At 45.1% G+C, this 22,925-nt stretch overlaps 1 protein-coding gene across 3 annotated transcripts in view; it reads right to left on the minus strand.

The window, feature by feature from the left end:
• The window catches only part of NEURL1 (neuralized E3 ubiquitin protein ligase 1), a 143,025-nt gene that overhangs the window by 82,949 nt on the left and 37,151 nt on the right, over positions 1-22,925 (minus strand). For all 3 annotated transcript variants that reach the window (XM_074999900.1, XM_074999899.1, XM_074999901.1), the window contains exons 2-3: positions 14,019-14,260; positions 7,491-7,812 (exon numbers count right to left, since the gene is read on the minus strand). In XM_074999900.1, the coding sequence (XP_074856001.1) occupies positions 7,491-7,812; positions 14,019-14,120 (424 nt within the window). In that variant the 5' untranslated portion in view covers positions 14,121-14,260. The remainder of the gene's footprint in view (positions 1-7,490; positions 7,813-14,018; positions 14,261-22,925) is intronic.

Genomic DNA, 22,925 nt, shown 5'->3' on the forward strand with positions numbered 1-22,925 from the left:
TAAAACCTGGATTCTTCTCTCCCCTCCATTTTTCATCTCAAGAAGGGGCTTTTACTCATAAAAGCTCATGACCTAATACATGTGTTAGTCTCTCAGGTGCCCCAGAACTGCTTGTTATTTCTTTAGCTCACCCAGCAGAGGGAGAGAGATAGCAAGAGACTTCTCCCAGCTCTGACTCTGAAAAGTCCCCCAGCCCAACTCTTCTCCCAACTTAAACACTTCCTTCCTGTGCCTTTTCTACTTTCTGAGCTAATGGGTTCATCAGCCTTGTAGCTCCTCTCTCTGACCCATACCCAGTCTATTAGTTTAGCAGAACTTTGTTCCTCCAGTTTACGCCTGGGTGATTTCATTGCTGGTTGTGTGGTCAGAGTGCTGGTACAGTGGCTGACACCCAGCATTCTGTCACTGGCCACAAAGATGGTGCTAAATAAAAAAAACACCTCTGACATGACAGTGTCTGTTCATAACTTGCCTTGCTTAATGGATAGAACAGGGATGGGCAACTTGGGCTAGTGAGCACGTTGCACGAGTGGCCCTCCTTCATCTCAGTGGGCGGCAAGATGTCATGATGAAGATGGTCTCCTGGTTAGGGTATTCTTGCTAACTTTACTGGCCTACCCAGCAGCTGCAGGGTGTGCTGATTGAACCAAAGCAGCGCTTTTATTTGATGTAGAGAGCACATCCCTCTCACAGTCAATGTTGTTCACATGCAGCATGCACCTTACTGCTCATGTGTGTCACTTCGTGGTAGCAAAAAAATCTTTGTGCCCAGAAACCGGCAGAATTTGACGACACTACATGTGGGCAACAGTAAACAAAATGTCTTGCAGGCCATGCAGAGAACCCCAGTGGGCTGCCAGTTTGCCTTCATGCAAAGTGGGTTTAACGAAACAGGAACAGATGAGTTATTTATTAACCTGGGGTCACATTTTAAACCATGTTAGAGAATTTCCTGGAGCTGCTACAGAGATAAGAGCTCACAGACAATAAAACTTTATGAGCAATTTAAATTCTCTATCTCCTTAGCAGATGCAGAACAACACTGACAATTGACTGTTTGCAGGTTATGTATATTTTCCCGTCATTAACAAGGACTCCAGTTAAACACATATTATTATTAGTCTACAGGGAAGTTAAATTATTCATGGCTCCTTCTTCACATACTACACTATAAAAATCTACTGCATTATGCTTGATTAGCTAAATGACTTGCTTAGTGTGAACCAACTTGGGAAAAGCAACAATTTGTTCATGTTGGGATATTAACAGAAATTGATTCCTGGTGACACTGACAAAAGAAAATAGGTGTTTTACATACACTCATGCATACCTTCCATTCATGTGAGTAATACCCGTGTGATAAAATTGCAAGCCTATGTTATAAATTTAATTTCTCATGCAACCTGAACTATGTCACCTGCACTCCACTCATTAATCCATCTCACTCATGTAGCAATTTGCTACAACTGGAATTAATTTCTTTAAAAGTTAACCTGTGATAAAAATGTTTCTTACCTTCCCTACAAAATGATTGATGCCCCCTCCTCTAAATTTGCACTAGTCTGCAAATTGTTACCATGGGCAACTTTCCATCATGGACCAGTCCAAGTTTTAAGGTTTGATACCTTGTGAGCTTACAGTGGTAGAAATCTTTAAATAGGATTACAAGTGGAGTCCCCCTCTACCTTGGGCACCTTGTCTATTAAGCCATGCTGGTAATTAAACAACACACTAGTTACCTTCTCTAATTTATCAATAGCAATAATTATTATTTCTTGCCTTCACTCATACAATGTAGCAGCAGATAGATGGGGCCTTTTTCCTGCTCCCCAGCTCAGCCTTTCATACCACTTGCATTCCTCTCCCAGCCATCCAGCTGGGGAGCTAATTACCTCATTAACTCATCAAATTCCCCACAGGTGTAATGGATCCCCACTAACCCTTCAATCCAATCAGACTGTCTCACCCCCACCTACTCTAACTACGTCCAGTGCCCTGTGCTATCACCCACAAGGAAATCTTGTCAAAAGCTGCTAATTGAACCTTATTACAAGGACTTTGTCTCCCTTCTAGCGCTGTGAAATGTCTAGCATGACACACAGTGTAACCCACGCACTTCAGTGTGTTCCACTGTCCCACATAGTGGCACCTACATGATTTACATGGAGAAAGTGGAGAAGTTCAGCCTGTATAGTGAGTTTAGATGCTTTTATTAAAATAACTATGCAAGATCTTCAGTGGGTACACAGGGATCATAGGTTATGAGAGTTTAGGTGCTCCAAGCTATTGCTTCACAGTGGTGAATCCAGATTTGGACACTGCAAAGTGCTATAAATTTATATTGGAGTAGTGAGCCATCGGCACAAACTCGGAAGCAGCCTGTTTCCTTTGAAGGGTATGTACCAGCAAGAACCCAAATTACAATCTTGGAATCACATCCACAGAAGAACTGGCCTCACTGTGGATGGAACAAGAAAAAGACCTGTCTTCAGTTGAACATAACTGCTGCTCAGCCCTCAGTACTGAGGGAATTACAAGGCAAAAAGGGACAGAGAATGAAAAGGATAAGGTAGAACACAGGGAAAACACGCAGACGGTGACTTCGCTTTGGGCATTTGGAAAACAAATGACTACCTTGGAGTGAGGGATGTGGCTGACCTCAGCAAACATCCATCCTGGGATGGCATCCTGGGGGGACAAAACCTACTAAGTTGTGTTAAAACCACAAACTCTGTCTTTGTTAAGATTTTCCCTCATGCTGGTTCCTGCACGTTAGCTAACACAATAAAGAACTTAGTGCTTTTGCTTGTGAAAACAAAGCCCAAGTGGCCAGCATTATGTATTGAGGCACTAGAGTCTGTTTCCCTGCTATGCCCTTCAGCTTTCATTGCTGTCTTTGGTTCTTCACTAAACTAGCAGCTCCTGTTCAGAAAAGATCCCCAAAGCTGGGATCGCTAGAGCTCTTGGGTCGGTCGGAATACTTAGAGCTTGATTACCTCCTGTAAGGGGCCAAACTTCCACAACTCTCACTGGATTCATTCAGAATCTGTAAGGTGCTATAATACAGGGATGTGCAAACTGCAAAGTGTACAAAATTTCAAAAATGGGGAGCAGCACAATCAGCCCCCCCACGGGGGGCCCTCCACTGCCTCCCTGTAGCTTCTATGCACAGCTGTGCTATGCATGTGTGCTGCGCTGCCAACTTCCCTACCCACAGAGGGTGGGCTTCATTTCTGATTCCCCCGGGACCCTCCACTGCCTTCATGCAGCCTCTCTTGACTCAGCTGCCCACCTCCCTGCCCCATAATCTGTGCCATCATTTCTGGTCCCCCCCTCAAGTTTTGCAGAGACAGCTGAGTGGGGTAAGAAATGTGGGTAACATCCCCTTGTTTCAGCTTCCTGAGAGAGTCCAGGCTTCTTCTTCTTCTTCTTTTTTTTTTAAGTACAAGTATGTTGATATTTTGTTTACTTTAAAAGGCTGCTTGGGAGGGCTGGAAGGGGGCGGGTCAGAGGGAGCTGTTACATAAGAACTTAAGAACATAAGAACAGCTATACTGGGTCAGACCAAAGGTCCATCTAGCCCAGTATCCTGTCTGCCGACAGTAGCCAGTGCCAGGTGCCCAAGAGGAGGTGAACCGAAGACAATGGTCAAGCGATTTGTCTCCTGCCATCCATCTCCCACCTTCGACAAAAGGCTAGGCACCATACCTTACCCCTTGCTAATAGCCATCTATGGACCTAACCTCCAAATATTTATTGAGCTCTTTTTTAAACTCTGCTAGAGTCCTGGCCTTCACAGCCTCCTCTGGTAAGGAGTTCCACAGGTTGACTGGGCACTGTGTGAAGAAAAACTTTCTTTTATTAGTTTTGAATCTGCTACCCATTAATTTCATTTGGTGTCCTCTAGTTCTTATATTATGGGAACAAGTAAATAACTTTTCTGTATTCACTTTCTCCACACGATTCATGATTTTATATACCTCTATCATATCGCCCCTCAGTCTCCTCTTTTCTAGACTGAAAAGTCCCAATGTCTCTAGCCTCTCCCCATATGGGACCCGTTCCAAACCCTTAATCATTTTAGTTGCCCTTTTCTGAACCTTTTCTAATGCCAATATATCTTTTCTGAGGTGAAGAGACCACATCTGCACACAGTACTCAAGATGTGGGCATACCATAGTTTTATACAGGGGAAGTAAGATACTCTTTGTCTTATTTTCTATCCCTTTTTTAGTTATTCCTAACATCCTATTTGCTTTACTGACTGCCTCTGCACACTGCGTGGATGTTTTCAGGGAACTATCCACTATAATTCCAAGATCCCTTTCCTGATCTGTTGTAGCTAAATTTGCTCCCATCGTATTGTATGTATAATTGGGGTTATTTTTCCCAGTGTGCATTACCTTACACTTACCCACATTAAATTTCATTTGCCATTTTGCTGCCCAATCACTCAGTTTGCTGAGATCTTTTTGAAGTTCTTCCTAGTCTGCTTTGGTTTTGACTATCCTGAACAGTTTGGTGTCATCTGCAAACTTTGCCACCTCACTGCTTACCCTTTTCTCTAGATCATTGACGAATAAGTTGAACAAGATTGGTTCCAGGACTGACCGTTGGGGAACGCTACTAGTTACCTCCTTCCATTGTGAAAATTTACCATTTATTCCTACCCTTTGTTTCCTGTCTTTTAACCAGTTCCCAATCCATGAAAGGATCTTTCCTTCTATCCCATGACCACCTAATTTACGTAAGAGCCTTTGGTGAGGGACCGTGTCAAAGGCTTTCTGGAAATCTAAGTATACGATGTCTACTGGATCCCCCCATCCGCATGCTTGTTAACCCCGTCAAAGAACTCTAATAGTTTAGTAAGACACGACTTCCCTTTACAGAAACCATGTTGACTTTGCTCAACAAATCATGTTTCTCTACGTGTCTGACAATTTTATTCTTTACTACTGTTTCTACTAATTTGCCCAGTACTGACGTTATACCTACTGTGGTCTATAATTGCTAGGGTCTCCTTTAGAGCCCTTTTTAAATATTGGTGTTATATTAGCTGTCTTCCAATCGTTGGGTACCGAAGCTGAATTAAAGGATAGGTTACAAACCACCATTAATAGTTCCGCAATTTCACATTTGAGTTCTTTTACAACCCTTGGGAGAATACCATCCGGTCCCGGAGACTTGTGACTGTTGTTGGTTTTTCTTTGTTTGTTTTTTCTTCTAAGCTGGGTTGGGCTCTTCAAACAGCCATATGAACTACCTGGGACTGCTGGAGTTGAGAGGGCACTTTAAACAGAGTGAATTTTTTGTTTGAATAGCTGCCTGGGTGGGCTGGGGAAGGTTGCTCTTCAAATATGCTTTGTCTCCATATGTATAGTGAGTATCTTCTCTCGCATTGTGTGCATTGTCCTTGCATCACTGCAGTTTATATTGCTACCCCTCATACACTGCACATGCCAAAAGGCTTTGAGGTTTTTTCATATGAACATAAGAGAAATTTCCATTGGCTTGGAGTTTACTAGATTTTACTAGACAGGTTGACGGGACCCAGCTAATTGCAGGGATGAAAAGGGGGCCCAATGTAAAAAGTTTGCTCACCCCTGCTATAATAGATCACAGTACTTGTGTAACCACCCACAGGCAGACTCAAATCTGCAACCTCTGGAGCTTAATGCATGAGCCTCTACAATCTGAGCCAAAAGCCACCTGTTAAAGAAAGGGAGGAGCTGAGCCAGAACCTGTGTTGGCTGGGAATGGAAACCAGCCATGCTAACCATTACACCAGGGGCGAGCAAACTCTTTTATATCAGGCCCCTCTTTTCATCCCTGCAATTAGCCAGGGCACAGCTGTGCACAGAAGCTATGGGGAGGCAGCAGAGGGCCCCTGTGGCGGGGGGAGCTGATCGTGCTGTGCTGTGTGTTTTCCAAATGCCCAAAGTGATGATGTCATCATATGTGTTTTCCCTGTATTCTACCTTATCCTTTTCACTGTCCCTTCTGAAATTTTGTATCCCCCAGTTTGCATATCCCTGCACTACACCACCAACACCCTGCAAAAGTAACATGCCCAGGAGATGGTTTTTTGGACAGCCCCAGCCCATGCAGCAGAGGGGAAAAGGAGTTCTTGCCTGACCAGGGACTTGAACCTCGGCCCTCAGATTACAAGGCTGATGCTGTACCAACTGAGGTTGTGAGACACCTCTCTGGGTCCAGTTCAGCTCACACTGCACACCCCAAAACATATTTCCAATCTTTCGGATCCAGAGACAGGATCCAGTTCCTTTGAGCTAATATTCTGAAAGCAAAGTTTTCCACTGCCTGACAGCTGCTTATCCTAGACTATGTAGATGGAGCACGAGCTATACATCTTCCACTCAGGCTATGACTCTACTTTAGCTGCTATTTTCAGATACAAATATATCCCAGAATAGCAACTCTGCTACTAAACACTACACTCGAAATAGCAGTGCTGTTCTGTTTCTGCTACCCCTTTTGTGAGAGGGGTAGTGGAAACTTTGAAATAGTCACTTACTTCAAACTTTGGTGCTGTTTGGATGGCACCAAGTTCAAAATAAGTAAACTTAAAATAATTTATGCAATTTGCATTGCACAAATTGCGTAAGTTATTTCAAGTTACAGCTATAGTGTAGCTGTAGCCCCAGAGAACCATATTGTTGCCATCAGAGAAGGAATTGCACATAAACAATTAAATGCACTTCCCCACTTCATAATGGGGAAAGCAAAATAAGATAGGGGAAGTTTTATAAAGTAGTAGTAGTAGTAGTAGACATCCTTAAGTCTACGTAGACTATGGATCACGCCCTTCGTAGTTCCATTTGGGATCAACATTTGCAGTGTCGACTGTGACTGTGAAGGCCCACATGAGAGGGACAGTCCTTGCTGCATCTGTTGCATGTGTAATGGGTGTCTGGCGGGTCCTTACTGTGCTTCCTGTGGGCTCGCTTCTCCTCTGCTAGCTGTCTGATCCTCATCTCACCCTTCTGAAGGCCCTTGTGTGGTTCCTGCCTCCATCTGCTGCGATTATCTGCCAGCTCCTCCCAGCTGTCCGGCTCGATGTCTACCTCCCTGAGGTCCCTCTTGCAAACATCTTTTTATAAAGTACACTGCAGCATTTATGCTGAAGCAGTTTCATTGCTGCAAGTTCTCTTGGCAGAAATTCCTTTATTTAGTGATAGTTTCCAGTGATTTATTGTTCCTCACCCTCCCACGTCTATAATAAATGCTTGCTTGGCATTAAACACACTAATTATTATGGGTTCAGATTGTAAAATGTACCCTGATGGAATTTAACAACCTTTCTCTTTCTCAACTGTAGATTTTGTACAGTGAATGGGATTATTTTAAATCTACTAGACAGATAGTACATGGCTAATTTATCACACAGAATCATTTCTTAGCTCTAGAATAGAGGAACATAAAATCTAAGCACTCAAGTCAAGAAATAGCATTTTCAGAAAGGTACCTACCTAATAGCTGCACCCCACGGGTGAGTCCATACACGTCAATCAAAGCCCAGAGAGGTTCTGTGGTCCTCACCCCACTGAAGAACAACATTGCAGCAGAGTCATTGACCCGATAAAAGACCCGTCCTTTTTTGTCCACCCAGAATGCTATGATGTTTCCTTCATTTGCAAACTCCTCTGGCAGGGCCTTGGCCCAGAATCCACTCTGGGAAACCAAGTCTGGGCAAGCGTACTTTGGCAATGTGTCTGGATTAATCCGGGAGGGATCCTTAGAGGTAAATCCAAGTCGCAGAGCCCCACTCCAGCAACACTGCTTCTTTGTTATCTGAAAAGATAGTGGCAATAAGAAAATCTCGCATTCCAATCGTATTTTACAGGCTACGAGCCCCATGCTGCATCATGCTGAAGACCTCCTGCATACTTTTTGGTGGATTGGGTCCTACATATTCTAGAATCATTTAATCCACCATTAAAAATGTTGCCACTGCCCAAAAGGTTATGACGTAACATAAAAGACTGTATCAACTTGATACTATGGAGGAATATAATTAGTCCTGGTGTGTGAACTAAACTCCATTTGTGGAATAATTCCATTCTGCCCAGGAAACCTACTATCTGCAGAAGCACCAAAACACTTTTACCAGCCACAAGATTTTACATCTCATATGAAAGATGGCACCTCTCGCAGCCATTAGCACTGTATTAGCTCACTGGTTCTTTTTTGATGTGGGACAATGATTGCTGCCTACTGAAACCCATCACTACTTACTACAGGACTTCAAGGCTTTCCTAAAAGGTCTCCCAAACGTGCAAAAATTTGGCCTCTATTTAGCTTGTCAGATGGGGTGAACTCACAGCCCAATGGTAAGTGAGCTGGGTGCAGCAAAGTACAATAAAGCATATTTAATTACTTTAAATATATAGAATGGAAATGACAGAAGTCCATTTGCTGCTGAAAACTGTGATTATTTATTGTAACAGTTTCACTGCAAATTCTAAAATCCTCCCAGGACCTAGATAAATATGGCCTTGCTTCACAAATTGCTGCACAGTTTCTTGCACAAGTAAAACAGCAGTCATGTGGCACTTTGAAGACTAACAAAATAATTTACTAGGTGACGAGCTTTCCTGGGACAGACCCACTTCGTTAGATCTCATCACCTAATAAGTTATTTTGTTAGTCTTTGAAGTGCTACATGACTGCTGTTTTGTTTTAGAACACAGACTAATATGGCTACCTCTCTGTTGCTACACAAGTAAACGTTCTGGCTATGTCTACGCTTACAAAAAACTTCGAAATGGCCATGCTAATTGAATGAATATTCAGTGCCTCATTAGCATGCCACCAGCCACAGCACTTCAAAAGTGCTGCGGTTCGCTTGCCCACGGTTCATCTACACAGGGGTCCTTTTCGAAAGGACCCTGCCAACATTGAAATCCCCTTATTCCTATCACCTGATAGGCTATTAGCATGGCCATTTTGGGTGCTGGATGAACTCCTTTTTCTTCTCCTCCTAAGTTCCCAAAGGGTGCAGTCCTGCAGGCTGAATAGGCAGCTGGGGCTTGTTAGGAGTCAGCCAACAACAGGCTGCAATCAAGGACCTGCGACCAGTTAAGGCCTCCTATAAAAGACTTTCCCCAGGCAACAGGGGTGGAAGTGATGCCCAGAGAGAAGGAAGCTGGAGGTCTGAGAGAAAGGCAGAACAGAGTGGAGCTGAATGACACCAGCCACAAGATACCAGAGGGAAGTGGTGGGTGAAGAGACCCAGGAAAAGGTTGTTGCTGAGGGGTAGGTGCAAAAACCCTGCCTGCTGCCTCCTTCCCTAGGGTTCCTGGGCTGCAGTCCAGGGGGGACTGGATGCCCCTCCACCATTCCTCTGAAGAGCCACCCAACTCTGGCAAAACCAAGGTAGCTTGAGACCGGTGGAGAGGGTCCTACTCCATCCCTACTAGGACAGGCCTGTGAGGAGAGTGGCTCAGTAAAGGGAGACCCTTGCCTTTGGGAAGACCCAGGGCAACAAAGGGGCCTCTGAAGTACACAAGGAGCTGCCTGGAAGCGCAGGACGCCTAAGGAATAGACAAGGGATTTGTCACCATTCGTATGGTAACGTAGGGAGTCATGTCTTTGTACATATGAAGAATTGCCAGCACAGACTGATTACAGGCAAATCAGTATCCAGGTCAAAATCCAGCATAAACCCTGCCAAGCATCTGCATAGCTGGACATAAACACGCTTTTGCTAAAAAAGGCAATGGTTAATGAAGGGTCCATTTCTCTACTCAGCAAACACCCCACTGTGACAGGCTTGGGAGGCCCACAGGACATAGAATGGGGAGGGAACAGATCTTCTATGTCTAGACCGTAAAGCAGCAGCTAAGTCGTTCCACGACTGATGCTGCTTCCTACACCCCCATCCATGAGTGCTTAGTATTGCCACAGATCCACTAACTCTGGCCCCAGTCACATCCACTGCCTGGAATTCCACCTCCAGGAGAGCATGGGAGAAGCTCCATTGAAACACAAATCCACAACACACGGGACATCTCCACTTAGTGCAGGCCTGTATGCGGGAATTTCTGTGGCAGCGTGTGTGCTTTTTTGGTAAACGTGGATGGCAATTTTTTTTTATAAAGGAGCTCAAAATAGTGGTGCAATGACTGTGCACAAAAGAGGTTAATGAAAAATTTGAGTGGGAAGAGTGATTGGTAAAATAATTCTGTGATAACAAAATGTTATACAGTCACGCAGGTTTTATAGAAATTACCTTCTGGGAACTTACTGTAATATTGTAAGTGCAAAACAACATTCCAAAATAGTCCTGTCTTCATCTTCAGAGTTTTTCAAGTTAGACTATATATAACCTAGCACTACCCACCTTCTCTGCTCATGGCACCACCCCTTCACAACAGCCCTCTCCATGCACAGCAAGTGCTGTGCAGGGGTCTCCCAGCTACTTCCTTGTCCTTTTCCCTTTCCTGTTGCTGGTGGCCAAGGGCAGGCTGGGAGATGTAGTCCCTTCCCTGTGCCAGCTCTCCAGGAAGAGAGCTGGCCAAGGAACTACATGGATGTCTTGGGTTCCCCCCATCAAGCCCTGTAGGCTCACCCTGTACAGCAGAGCAGGGAGGAGGGAAGAAACAGGACATTGTTTGTGCATGTGCACATGCATTCTCACTCTTTGCATGCGTGCGCACACACACACAAACATACACATACCGTGTGTGGGAATGTACTGGCACTCTGACCTTCTGAACAACTCTGGGTTCACTGTCTGTTGGGCTTCTTAGAACAGCAGAGAAGGATGTAGTGTTAACTCTGAAATGACACTTCGCAAACAGGGTCAAATCCCACAGTCCCTCACTCAGGCTTGCCTTGGAAGTTGTGTCTGAACAGGCTCTGCAGGGCTAGACAGAAGGCCATCTCAAGGGGGGAGGGAGGGGGCTGGGCCTGTGCCAACCCTTTCCCAGTGCCCCAAGCATGGGGCCTGAGCCTCCATCCCTCCCAACATCACACCTTTGCTCTATCTCCATCTGCCCTGCCCCTTCCTTACCCTATGCCCCCAAGCATCAGGACCTAGGGGTTACCTGGTCCCAAGGATCAGGCTGTGGAGGCAGCAGGAGTTGCCTCTACTCGCCTGCATTCACCAGGCAAGTGGTGGGAACAACAGCCTGTTTTGTTCTGCTGCACCACACTGCTGGCTGACTGCGCCTCTCTTCTCTACAGCTGGATGGAACCAGAGGGACACTCTGCTTCCCACCAATGCAGAGAAGTGAGGTACAGCCGTCTGGGAGGGCAGCATGGCATGGTACTGCAGGGTGGAGCAGGCCTTTGCTCCCACTGCCTGCCTGGTGAGTACTAGAAGGGTGAGGAGGCAAACCCTGCTGCCTCCACTACCTGTCTCTCAGCCCCAGGTAACCCAGCTTACTTCACATCAATAGGATGATTGGGGTGGCTGCCGTGGGACCCCCAAAATTGCAGAGTTCTGGAATGGCCACTCCAATTCAGCTTACGGATAGGGTGGCTGTGACTGGATGTACAGACAGAAGTTGGTGAGAATAAGTCCTAGAAAACACAAGCTAAGAAGTGGTATTTTGGTGAAAAAAGACAACTGGAAATGGAGGCAGCAGAAAACAGACACAGAAAGGCAACGGCATTCTTCAGATTTATGTCAATCCCCAAATCATTTTTCTTCTTATTCTATTTATTTATTCACGTGCAAAATTCACATGAGTTTCAGGGGGAGCTCTGCTTTTAAATCCCTTGTGCACTGATGAAACTCCTGCCCACTAATCCTTCATATGTATTATGGGAGATAAAATCCTAATCTACATCGTCAACCATAAACACCCAGCTTCCTGAGTAGGAACAGGAGAAGGGGTTCAGATCACAGAAATGACCTAACATAAAGTCTATGACTTTGTCATGGAGGTTGTAGAAGTTAGATTCTGTGACTTCCATGGCTTCTGTGACTTTAGCCCAGGCTGGCAGCCCCCAGAGCTCCAAGCCACTGCATGCAGCAGAATATCCTGCCAAAACCCCAGAAATGTCAATGCCAGTGGTGGGGGATCCCCAAAGCTCCAACTGCTGTGAGCAGCAGGGGAACCCCAAGGTCTCAGATGCTGCAGACCCCAGAAGCTGTGGACAGCCTGGGTACTCCACTTTTCTCAACCACTGTGTGGCTGCCCAACTTCAGGTGACGTGGGGATCACAGATCTCCATTTTTTTCAAGAATGCATTTAGCAAAAGCCACAGACAGGTCACAGCTTCCAAGATTTTTTTCCCCCTGTGTGCTGTCTGTGACTTTTACTAACCATATCTGAGACAAAAATCTTAGTCTTACCCATAATCTTTGCCTAAAATGCAAACCTTGTGTGAAGTTTTTCAAAAACAAAGCGATTAGTTAACTGACAGCTCCTACCCCAGCCCTCTCACCGTTTGTCTCTGCATTTCCCACCTTCTACCCAAAATCCCATGCAACTAGGTCAGTCCTGCTGCACGGAAGCAGGAAGAACCAGAGAGAAAAACAGAGAAGCCTGTTGGAAGGATTTTGCCACTCAAGGACCAGAGCAAGAGAGTTGCTGAGTGTTCTCACTGCCTACTCAATTCAGTGGGAATGAAGGGGCTTGGCATCTCTCAAGAAACACTCAGCTCCGAGTTCAGGCTCCACATCTACAGACCCAAGAGCGCTGGATATTTCAGAGACACACTCAGACTTTTAAGGTTTTGTCTGAATTAACAGAGGAACTTCCAAACCTTTGGACACACCCTAAAGATGGTTCCTGAGAGCCCCTAAAGAGCCATCGCTAACCCCCTTTTGCTCTCAGTACAAAGTAGAACACACTATCTATACGTCAAGCTGCATGTAGTTTGATTAAAGACTTTGGTGTAAAGGGCTCTCTGGCCTGAGGAAATGGTTTGACTGAAGGCCTAGGTGCAAAGGACTATCTGGCCAGGGGAAGTGGTATCCTTCAGGAGAAGCCCTCTGCAGCAATCTGCGGCATTTGTCCTGAGAGGAGATGCACACAAAGGAGGTGAATCAGTCTGGTCCCAGTGAGGAAGTGGAAATTCTGCAACCACATCATCTCTGACCTTGCCAGATCCAATCCTACTTCCCCTGCTGCAAAGATCATTCCCCTAGCCCATCACTCTGACCAGGTGACCCCTCTCTTTGCATCCCTGCTCTGGCTCCCCTTTCTGTATCACGTTAAATGCGTGCTGCTTGTCTTCACTTCCAGGTGACCTCTCCGCACTCTAGTTATCTCATCATGCACTATCAGTATGTCCACTGTCACACCTGAACAACCCCAGGTGCCAGACTTCTTTGCCTATTAATTACATTTTCCAGCAAGTGTCTTTGTGCTTTCTCATGCTTGGTAGGGGTAGCACCTGAGAAAACACAAAGCATGAAAACATTCATGAAGCCACCCCATTATCTTCTGTCACATCCCCCTTACAGCTCTCTGTTTCTGCAAGGCCTACAGAAAAATAAACCTAGACTAAGGTTAGCCTGCTGGTGCATTGACAGTACTGTCAAGATGACTAGTATTGTCTCATTATTTCCTTGTACCCTCCCCGACCTCCAAGGCTAGCTATACCTTTCTGCAGTCTTATTCTATGCAGTTCTTTGGGACAGGGTTTTTCTTGTTGTTCTGTGTCTACACAGCACCTAACAAAGAAGGGTACTGGTCTGTGACTTGGGCTTAGACACAACGATAATACAAATAATTACAATAATAAAGTGTCAGGGTGGCATAAGCACAGAGTCTAAGAGATCAAGAACCTAGGACTCTGTGTTCCAGGAAAGAGCTGCTGAACATAAGAACAAGCTGTACTGGGTCACAGACTCTTAGGGCTGGTAGGGGGGCTCAGGAGATCATCAAGCCCAGCCCCCTGCTTCAAGCAGGATCAACCCCAACTACATCATCCCAGCCAGGGTCAGACCAAAGGTCCACCTAGCCCAGTATCCTGTTTGCCGACAGAGGCCAGTACTTGAGGCAGTGACAGTAGCAATGAGGCAGGAGTCATTTACTCACCTTTAGCCTGACTTGCTCATAGATCATGATAGGCCTGTTGCTGAAGGTAATGGCATTGCAGAAGCTGGCCTGCCGCTTCACTGCCCTCTGGGCCGTGTCCATGACGATCTGGGAACCCTTGGTATGGGGATGAAAAAGCAGCGGACTGATCGCCAAGGCACCGCACTGCGGGATGGGCAGACAATGTTTCTGCTTGTGGTGGCATCGGTGAGAGGAAGCCGGAAAGGGTCCACCTATAGAGTCTGAGACAGCATTTAAAAAAAGGTACACGTTAACTGTGATCTGAGTAATAATGGGAAGCTTTCGGTGCTGAATCACAAGGCTATGTTGCAGGGAACTGGAGTTTGAGATAAGAGTGAGTGTAAATCCCAACATCGTAAATCACCAAAGTCTTTCTGCAGTGTTCTGAATGTAATCAAAATCTATAACCATATAGGCAGCTACCCTTTAGATAGCCTGATGGTGCAGCAAGCACGTGACCCAGGGAATGCAGCTCAAATCAGAGTGCATGGGAAGTTTCAGCAACACGTTTTTAGAAATAGAGGTCAAAACTTCAGTTCTGAAAAGGTTCCTTCAAACATGCACATGCCACTGCACGCCGTTCAGGTGGAGGCATGCGCAAGTGGCTGCTAATCCCAACTTCATACCTGCTCCTCTGCCCAGTAACTACCGCCAGACCTCTCTTGCCACTCCTACCTTCCCACTGCACAGTGGTGACTGAGAAGGGTCCCGGGGGAGTGGCACCAGACACATGTCCTTGCCCCCGCTCCACCCACGCGCAGCCTATGCCCCATTACACTCCCTTCTCTTGCTCCACCCCCAACCGCCACTTCTGGTGAGTGTGAGGATAGTCCCACCCCTCTCCTGGAGCAGTGACTGAGTGTGGGGCAGGAAGGACACAGGAGGGTGCACATGACTTCCCATGCAATCCCCACAAAGTCACCCCAGCCACTGCAGTTCCACTATTCTGTTCCTTCCACTTGCTCCCAAGATGCTGCTCTATCCAGCCTCCTCCTACATCTCACCCACTGTCATTCCCCCCACCCATCCACATTCTGCAATGCAGTAGTCCAGCAGCCTCCTCCTGCCAAGCAGCTGGTCTCCCGCACCACTCGATGCCTCCTCTCCCCCCAGCTCAGCCTTAGGTGAGATTCCATTTTTACACTGCCGTTCGGGAATGAGGAGCTAATGATTCTGGGGGAGCAAGGCAGCTAAGAGGTGTATGAAGCAGGGCAGGTATTAGCTGCACATCTCACCAGGGATCCAAAGAGACAGTTTATAAATTAATTGACTTGATTACTACAGTAGCTATGTTAGTTCATAAATAAACTGATTCATCTTTGTTTCTTCATAGCATACAAAGCACGCAACTGTTTGAACACAAAACAAGCATTGTATTGAGACAAGTCATCTGCCTCCTTTTCCACATGCACGATAAGGCACATATATCAGAGTGGTAGCTGTGTTAGTCTGTAGCTTCGAGAACAACAAAAAGTCTTGTGGCACCTTATAAACTAACAGATACTTTGGAGCACAAACTTTCGTGGGCAAAGACCCACTTCATCAGATGTATGGGTGGGGGGGGTGGTTTCAGAGGGGTATTTAAAGAGTGGGGTCCCAGTAAAGGGGGAGGGCCAGAGCTGACTAGGTCTATTCAGCAAGGTAGAAATGGCCCAGTATCAACAGTACTTATCAAAAGAGTTAAAAACAAGTCAGATCAGACAGGGGGATGTGAGCCATTGTCAGCGTCTAATGGGGAGCTATCAACGCCTAAAGCAGACAAACTGTCTTTGTAAGCTGCGAGCCACTCCCAGTCTCTGTTTAATCCATGGTTAATGGAGTCAAATTTGCAAATAAATTGCAGCTCAGATTTCTCTCTCCATTTGATTTCTGATATTTTTTGGTTCAGAACTGTCACCCTTAAATCTGCCACTGAGTGCCCAGGGAGATTGAAATGTTCTCCCACAGGCTTCTGTACATTTCTGTTCCTGATATCTGATTTTTGTCCATTTATTCTTTTACAGAGAGACTGTCTAGTTTGGCGAATGTAAATTGCAGTGGGGCATTGCTGGCACCTGATGGCATATATTATATTAGTAGATGTGCAGGTAAAGGAGCCCCTGATGGTATAGTTGATGTTAGGTCCTGTGATGATGTCACTGGTGTAGATATGTGAACAGAGTTGGCAGCGAGGACTGTTACAGGGGCTGGTTCCAGGCCTAGAGTCACTGGTTTGTGATTTGTAGTGGCTGGTGAGGATTTGTTTAAGGTTGGCAGGCTGTCTGTAAGCGAGGACAGGCCTGCCGCCCAAGGTCTGTGAGAGTGAAGGATCATTGTTCAGGAAAGCTTATGCTCCAAAATATCTGTTAATCTATAAGGTGCCACAAGACTTTTTGATAAGGCACATATGTACATTGGTGTAGGACCCATAGAAATAGGATACAGGACATCAACTGCAATAAATTTGAAGGTACCTGAGAAACACAACGTTTACTCCTGTGTTAACAGTGCAATCCTGCCATATCAGTTTGTTTCATAAATCACACACAGCTAAACAACCAAAAATTCTGTAACCATCAGATTTCCCAGGTTACATGGAAGTCAGAATAAATGACGAATTGAAAACTCCTGGGGTGGTTTAGCTGTCTTTGGTGTCTGTCAGTTTAGCTGACAATGGTGTCTTTGTATGAATACCACAGAGCCACAAAAATACCTCACCATAATTACTGTGGGCAAAACTGTAATTCTGCATCATCTCTAATCTACTCAGCAATAGATCATCAGAACTGGACCTGACTCTTTCCAGAGCTTGGGGCTGGTTCAAATCTGTATCTAGACTTGGTTTCTAAAATCTGTTATTGTACTGCATCTTCGTATTCCCTGTAAACCCAGTGCTTGGGTGGGCACCCAGGAGAAACTCAAATGCTGCCCAGCTGATTAGCAGAGTGCCCCCAGCTGGCCACATGTGTTTCTATCGGTGGTGCACATCTGCATATACTGTAGTGCACATAAAATTTATTCTGCACATTGATGTATTAAAAATAGAGGGAACATTGCTGGGTCTGAACCAAATCCCCAACCTCCGGAAAAGTTTAGATTCTAATCAGAACTTGTAACTAGGCCCCCAAGGCTAATCTTATTTAGGATTCAAACAGCTCTTAATTCACCCTTTTATCATTTTCTCACTACTACCTATAGAGGAGGCAGACATGCTGTCACATAGGACTTGCACAACTAGCCCAGACATAAACAAAGGAAAACTACTAGAGGTAAGAAATAATCCTGCTTTAGCAGGGAGAAGGACTGCATGGCATACAACACACACAGCAGTTTCAACACTAAATACTCACCTGCCTTTTTCCCCTCATTCACAGTGTAGCACATAGATATGGGAGTAGGGCAAGGATGTTCAGAGAAATCAAAACCTATCAGTAGAAACTACTTGACTGATTGACCCAATAGAATGGGAGGCGTGCAGAAACAACAGCTTGCATGGAGAATATACAGTTAGCCTTTGGAACTCATTGCTACACAATATCACTGAGGCCAAGAACATACTTGGAGAATAGAGAATGGCAGCTGGGAAGGTATGGGAAGAAGACAGGTGGAACAGCCACCAAGAAAGAAGTAGAGATTAGTATTTTCCATAGGAATGTTGGTCAGATGAAATAAGACTGAGGGGGTGAATGTAGTCCAGTATCCTGCTCTGACAGTACCAGGTGATTCAAAGGAAGATGCAGGAAAACCCTGAAGTACAGAGATATGGATAAACTCTTAGGTTTTTAGAAAGTCATAACAACAACGCTGGATACATTTATTCATATAAATGTCCAATCTTTTTCAGGCTCCTAGTATGTTCTTGGCGTCAGTGATGTTGTGTAGCAATGAGTTCCTAAGGCTAACTGTATATTCTGTGAAAAATATTTCCTTCTATCAGTTTTAAACCCACTTCCCTGGAATGTCAGAATTTGAGACAGGGTGACCAGATGCGCTTGGCCAACATTTTGGCAATACTGGTGACAAGTACAGATTGAACGCCTCTTGTCTGGCACCCTTGGTATCTGGTGCTGAATGAGAGAATTTGCCAGACCACAGGAGGTCAATATCATCTAGCAGTGTTACCAATGCTTCCACTGCTCACTGGGCTCTGAGAAGACATTTAGGGGTAAATTAGCTAAATAACAGCACAGAACACTCACTGAGAGGCAGGACTGGTGGCTGTAAACAAACTTTATGGGGCCACAGGAAAGTTGGCCATACCCCTGATAAGTGGTCATCCAGATAACTAAAATCATGCTGGGTTATAGACTTGCCAGATGAGTGCCAGACTACAGAGGTTCAACCTGTGTCAGAAGGACAACTGTGTTAGTCAGTGTCCACAGAAAGATAAGGTAACTCCCTTCTTTTCATGTGCTAATGCAGGAGTCTGCAACTGAAATAGTAAGGAGAGCCATTTTTTCAAATTCAGTTACAAAATCAATCCTTCAAGAGTGTCAATTCATGGGGTAGCAATGAAGGGTCCTGTGGTACCTTATAGACTAACAGAAAAGTTTTGAGCATGAGCTTTCGTGAGCACAAACTCACTTCATCAGATGCTGGTGAAAGCTCATGCTCAAAACTTTTCTGTTAGTCTATAAGGTGCCACAGGACCCTTCGTTGCTGTTATAGATCCAGACTAACACAGCTACCCCTCCGATACTTGAATTCATGTGCTGTGAGACAGTCCCTAACAAATAACATTAAACCCTCCCTTTTGTCACCACTATTTTAAGAACAACGCGCACACAACAATTTGTATGAGTTAGAACGTTGTTACCCCCATCTCCAGGCTTTACCCTGTCTCAGCCCCCAAACCTGCCCTCCACCCCAAGGCTTAACCCCTCTGCACCTCAACCTCTGTTCCCACCATCCCCAGGATTAACTTGCCCCAGCACACACAGCTTCTCCATGGTCACCCCGCTGCTCCTTGCCACCTGCTCGGTGCAGCTGTGTGGCTCCAGCAGTGGCAGGTTTGGCCACCCCTCCCGCCAGGTCTCCTGCCAGCTAGACTTCCACCCTCATGGGTTGGCTCCCTGCCCAGTCGGCTTTTGCTTTAGGGGCTCAACTGACCAGGAGCACATGGCAAAAAGACTATGCATATGTTAGAGGAGTCATAGATGTTAGAGATGAAATTCCTCAACTAGAATACTGTGTTCGGTGCTAGTCACCTTTGCCCAGACATTCAAACATATTTAGGTGCCTAACTCCCATCTGTAGGATCTGGGCCTTCTAAGATCACGGTCTCTCTTGTTAAGGAGGATATAGCAGAAATAGAAAGGCAACTAGGGGATGAGCAATGACAAATGTTAAAAGCCTGGAAGTGATGAATAGTATAGCACCTTAAAGACTAACAGATTTGTTTGTGCATAAGCTTTTCTGGGCAAAACCCCACTTCATCAGATGCATCAAGTGGAAATTACAGAGGCAAGGATAAATATACTCATGTAATGCCAACAGACCCAGGTTGTCAGTCGAAGATATTGAACTTGCAACTACAGTCATGTACTAGTACACTGTCTTAATGCCTCTGGGGTTACACTAGCACAGCGGTCGGCAACTTGAGGCTCTGCAGCCACATGGGGCTCTGACAGCTGCTGCTGTTGACTCCTCTTACAGCTCCCGAGGCTGCTGCCACTTAAACAAAAAATCTAAATTCAGTTGCCTGCCATTAAACCCATTTCAATATCTAGGGGTTCCTTTTCATCCATCTCAAGCAGAACTGGCTTGAGCCCCTACCCAGTAGCCTCGGAAATTCACGCACCCCTGGGCGCCTCAGAGAGGCAATTCTTCCCTACTCAGAAGCGCAGAGTATGAGTGCAGCAAAGAAACATATAATGAAAGAGGCAGAGAAGTCACATGGTATTAGCTTGGGACCAATACCACAATCAGAGTTCACAACCAACCCCCAAGTAACTGTCCCAGCTCAAATGGATTGAGCAGTGTCCACTCAGGTGGATGAGAGCTTTGGGTCCCTTTGAATCTACAGGCCATGGTGCAATTGACCTCCCTGCCCCTGGTCAGTGGGTCTGGGCATGCCCAAAAGAGTGGGCATGTTCCTGCCAAAGGGCATGCTAACCAGACAGAATGGTGGCCCCTCCTCTATCTCCACGTGCAATCTGAAAAATATCTGGAAGCTTTAGCTAAGCAAAAAAGATTAAAGACTTCCTTGGTTAGCTAAGGGATGGTATCTCTCAAAAGACAGCTATGTGTTGTGCATAACAAAAGGCAAATCCAGACTCTTGAAAGATGAAAAGAACCCACACTTCTCTTTATAAATGTGAAATTAATGTTTTATCTTGGCATCTGTAACAGCTGCACTGTTTGGTCATTAAGTGTCACATGGTGGAATGAGGACAATCAGTGGGACACTATCATACCGGGATATAAATTATATCGGAAAGACAGAACAGGTCGTGTGGGTGGCGGAGTGGTACTATATGTGAAGGATAATATAGAATCAAATGAAACAAAAATCCTAAAGGAATCGAAATGTTCCATAGAATCATTATGGATAACAATTCATTCCTCTAATATGAATATGGCATTAGGAATATATTACCGACCACCTAACCACGACAGTGATAGTGATGCTGAAATGTTAAGGGAGATTAGAGAGGCTATCAAAATAAAAAACACAGTAATAATAGGAGATTTCAATTATCCCCATATTGACTGGGTACATGTCACCTCAGGATGGGATTCAGAGATTAAATTTCTTGATGCCTTAAATGACTGCTTCTTGGAACAGCTAGTACAGGAACCCACAAGGGGAGAGTCAATTCTCGATCTAGTCCTGACTGGAACGCAGGTTCTGGTCCAAGAGGTAACTGTTACTGGACCGCCTGGAAATAGTGACCACAATATAATAACTTTTAATATTCCTGTGTTGGGAAGAACACCGCAGCGGTCAAACACTCCGGCATTTAATTTCAAAAAGGGGAATTACACTAAAATGAGGAAGCTAGTTAAACAGAAACTACAAGGTAGAGTAACTAAACTAAAATCCCTGGAAGGTGCATGGAAACTGTTTAAAGGCACCATACTAGAGGCCCAACTTAAATGTATACCCCAAATAAAAAAACACAGTAAGAGACCTAACAAAGAACCACCATGGCTTAACAGCCATGTTAAAAAGGCAGTGAGAGAGAAAAGGGCAGCTTTTAAAAAGTGGAAGTAAAATCCTAGTGAGGAAAATAGAAAGGAACACAAACACTCCCAAATTAAGTGTCATAATGTAGCAAGAAAAGCCAAAAAAGATTTTGAGGAACAGCTAGCCAAAAATTCAAAAAATGATAGTAAAATGTTTTTTAAATACATTAGAAGCAGGAAGCCCGCTAAAAAAGCAGTGGGGCCCTTGAACGATAAAGATATAAAAGGAGCGATCAAGGAAGACAGTGACATTGCGGAGCGATTAAATGATTTCTTTGCTTCAGTCTTCACGGCTGAGGATGTTACAGAGGTTCCTAAATCTGAGCCAGCCTTTTTAGGTGACATTTCTGAGGAACTCTCCCAGATTGAAGAGACATTAGAGGAGGTTTTGGAGTTAATTGATAAGCTGAATAGTAACAAGTCTCCAGGACCAGACGGTATTCACCCAAGGGTTCTGAAAGAACTCAAATGTGAAATTGCGGAGTTATTAACAGTGGTTTGTAACTTATCCTTTAAATCCGCTTCGGTACCCAATGACTGGAAGACGGCCAATATAACGCCAATATTTAAAAAAGGCTCTAGAGGTGACCCTGGCAATTATAGACCGATAAGTCTAACATCAGTACCAGCCAAATTAGTAGAAACAATAGAATCATAGAAGAGTAGGACTAGAAGGGACCTCGAGAGGCCATCAAGTCCAGCCCCCTGCCCTCATGGCAGGACCAAGCATTTTCTAGACCATCCGTGAAAGCCATCTATCTAACCTCTTCTTAAATAGCTCCAGTGATGGAGATTCTACCACCTCCCTTGGCAATTCGTTCCAGTGTTTGATCACCCTGACAGTTAGGAACTTTTTCCTAATGTCCAACCTGAACCTCCCCTGCTGCAATTTCAGTCCATTGCCTCTTGTTCTATCCTCAGAGGCAAGGAAGAACAAGTTCCCTCCCTCTGCCTTATGACACCCTTTTAAATACCTGAAAACTGCTATCATGTCCCCCCTCAATCTTCTCTTTTCCAAACTAAACAAGCCCAATTCTTTCAGCCTTTCTTCATAGGTCATGTTCTCTAGACCTTTGATCATTCTTGTTGCTCTCCTCTGGACCCTCTCCAATTTCTCCACATCCTTCCTGAATTGCGGTGCTCAGAACTGGACACAATACTCCAGCTGAGGCCTAACCAGCGCAGAGCAGAGAGGGAGAATGACTTCTCGTGTCTTGTTCACAACACACCTGTTAATGCATCCTAGAATCATGTTTGCCTTTTTTGCAACAGCATCACACTGTTGACTCATATTTAGCTTGTGGTCCACTATAACCCCCAGATCCCTTTCTGCTGTACTCATTCCTAGGCAGTCCTTTCCTATTCTGTATGTGTGACACTGATTATTTCTTCCTAAGTGGAGCACTTTGCATTTGTCCTTATTAAACTTCAGCCTGTTTACCTCAGCCCATTTTTCCAGTTTATCCAGATCCTTTTGAATTATGACCCTGTCCTCCAAAGAAGTTGCAACCCCTCCCAGCTTGGTATCATCTGCAAACTTAATAAGTGTACTTTCTATGTCAATATCTAAATCGTTAATGAAGATATTGAACAGAACCGGTCCTAAAACAGACCCCTGCGGAACCCCACTAGTTATACTTTTCCAGCCGGATTGAAAACCATTAATAACTACTCTCTGGGTATGGTTATCCAGCCAGTTGTTCACCCACCTTATAGTAG

The sequence above is a fragment of the Carettochelys insculpta genome, chromosome 7, assembly GCF_033958435.1.
Source record: "Carettochelys insculpta isolate YL-2023 chromosome 7, ASM3395843v1, whole genome shotgun sequence".
Taxonomy (NCBI): domain Eukaryota; kingdom Metazoa; phylum Chordata; order Testudines; family Carettochelyidae; genus Carettochelys; species Carettochelys insculpta.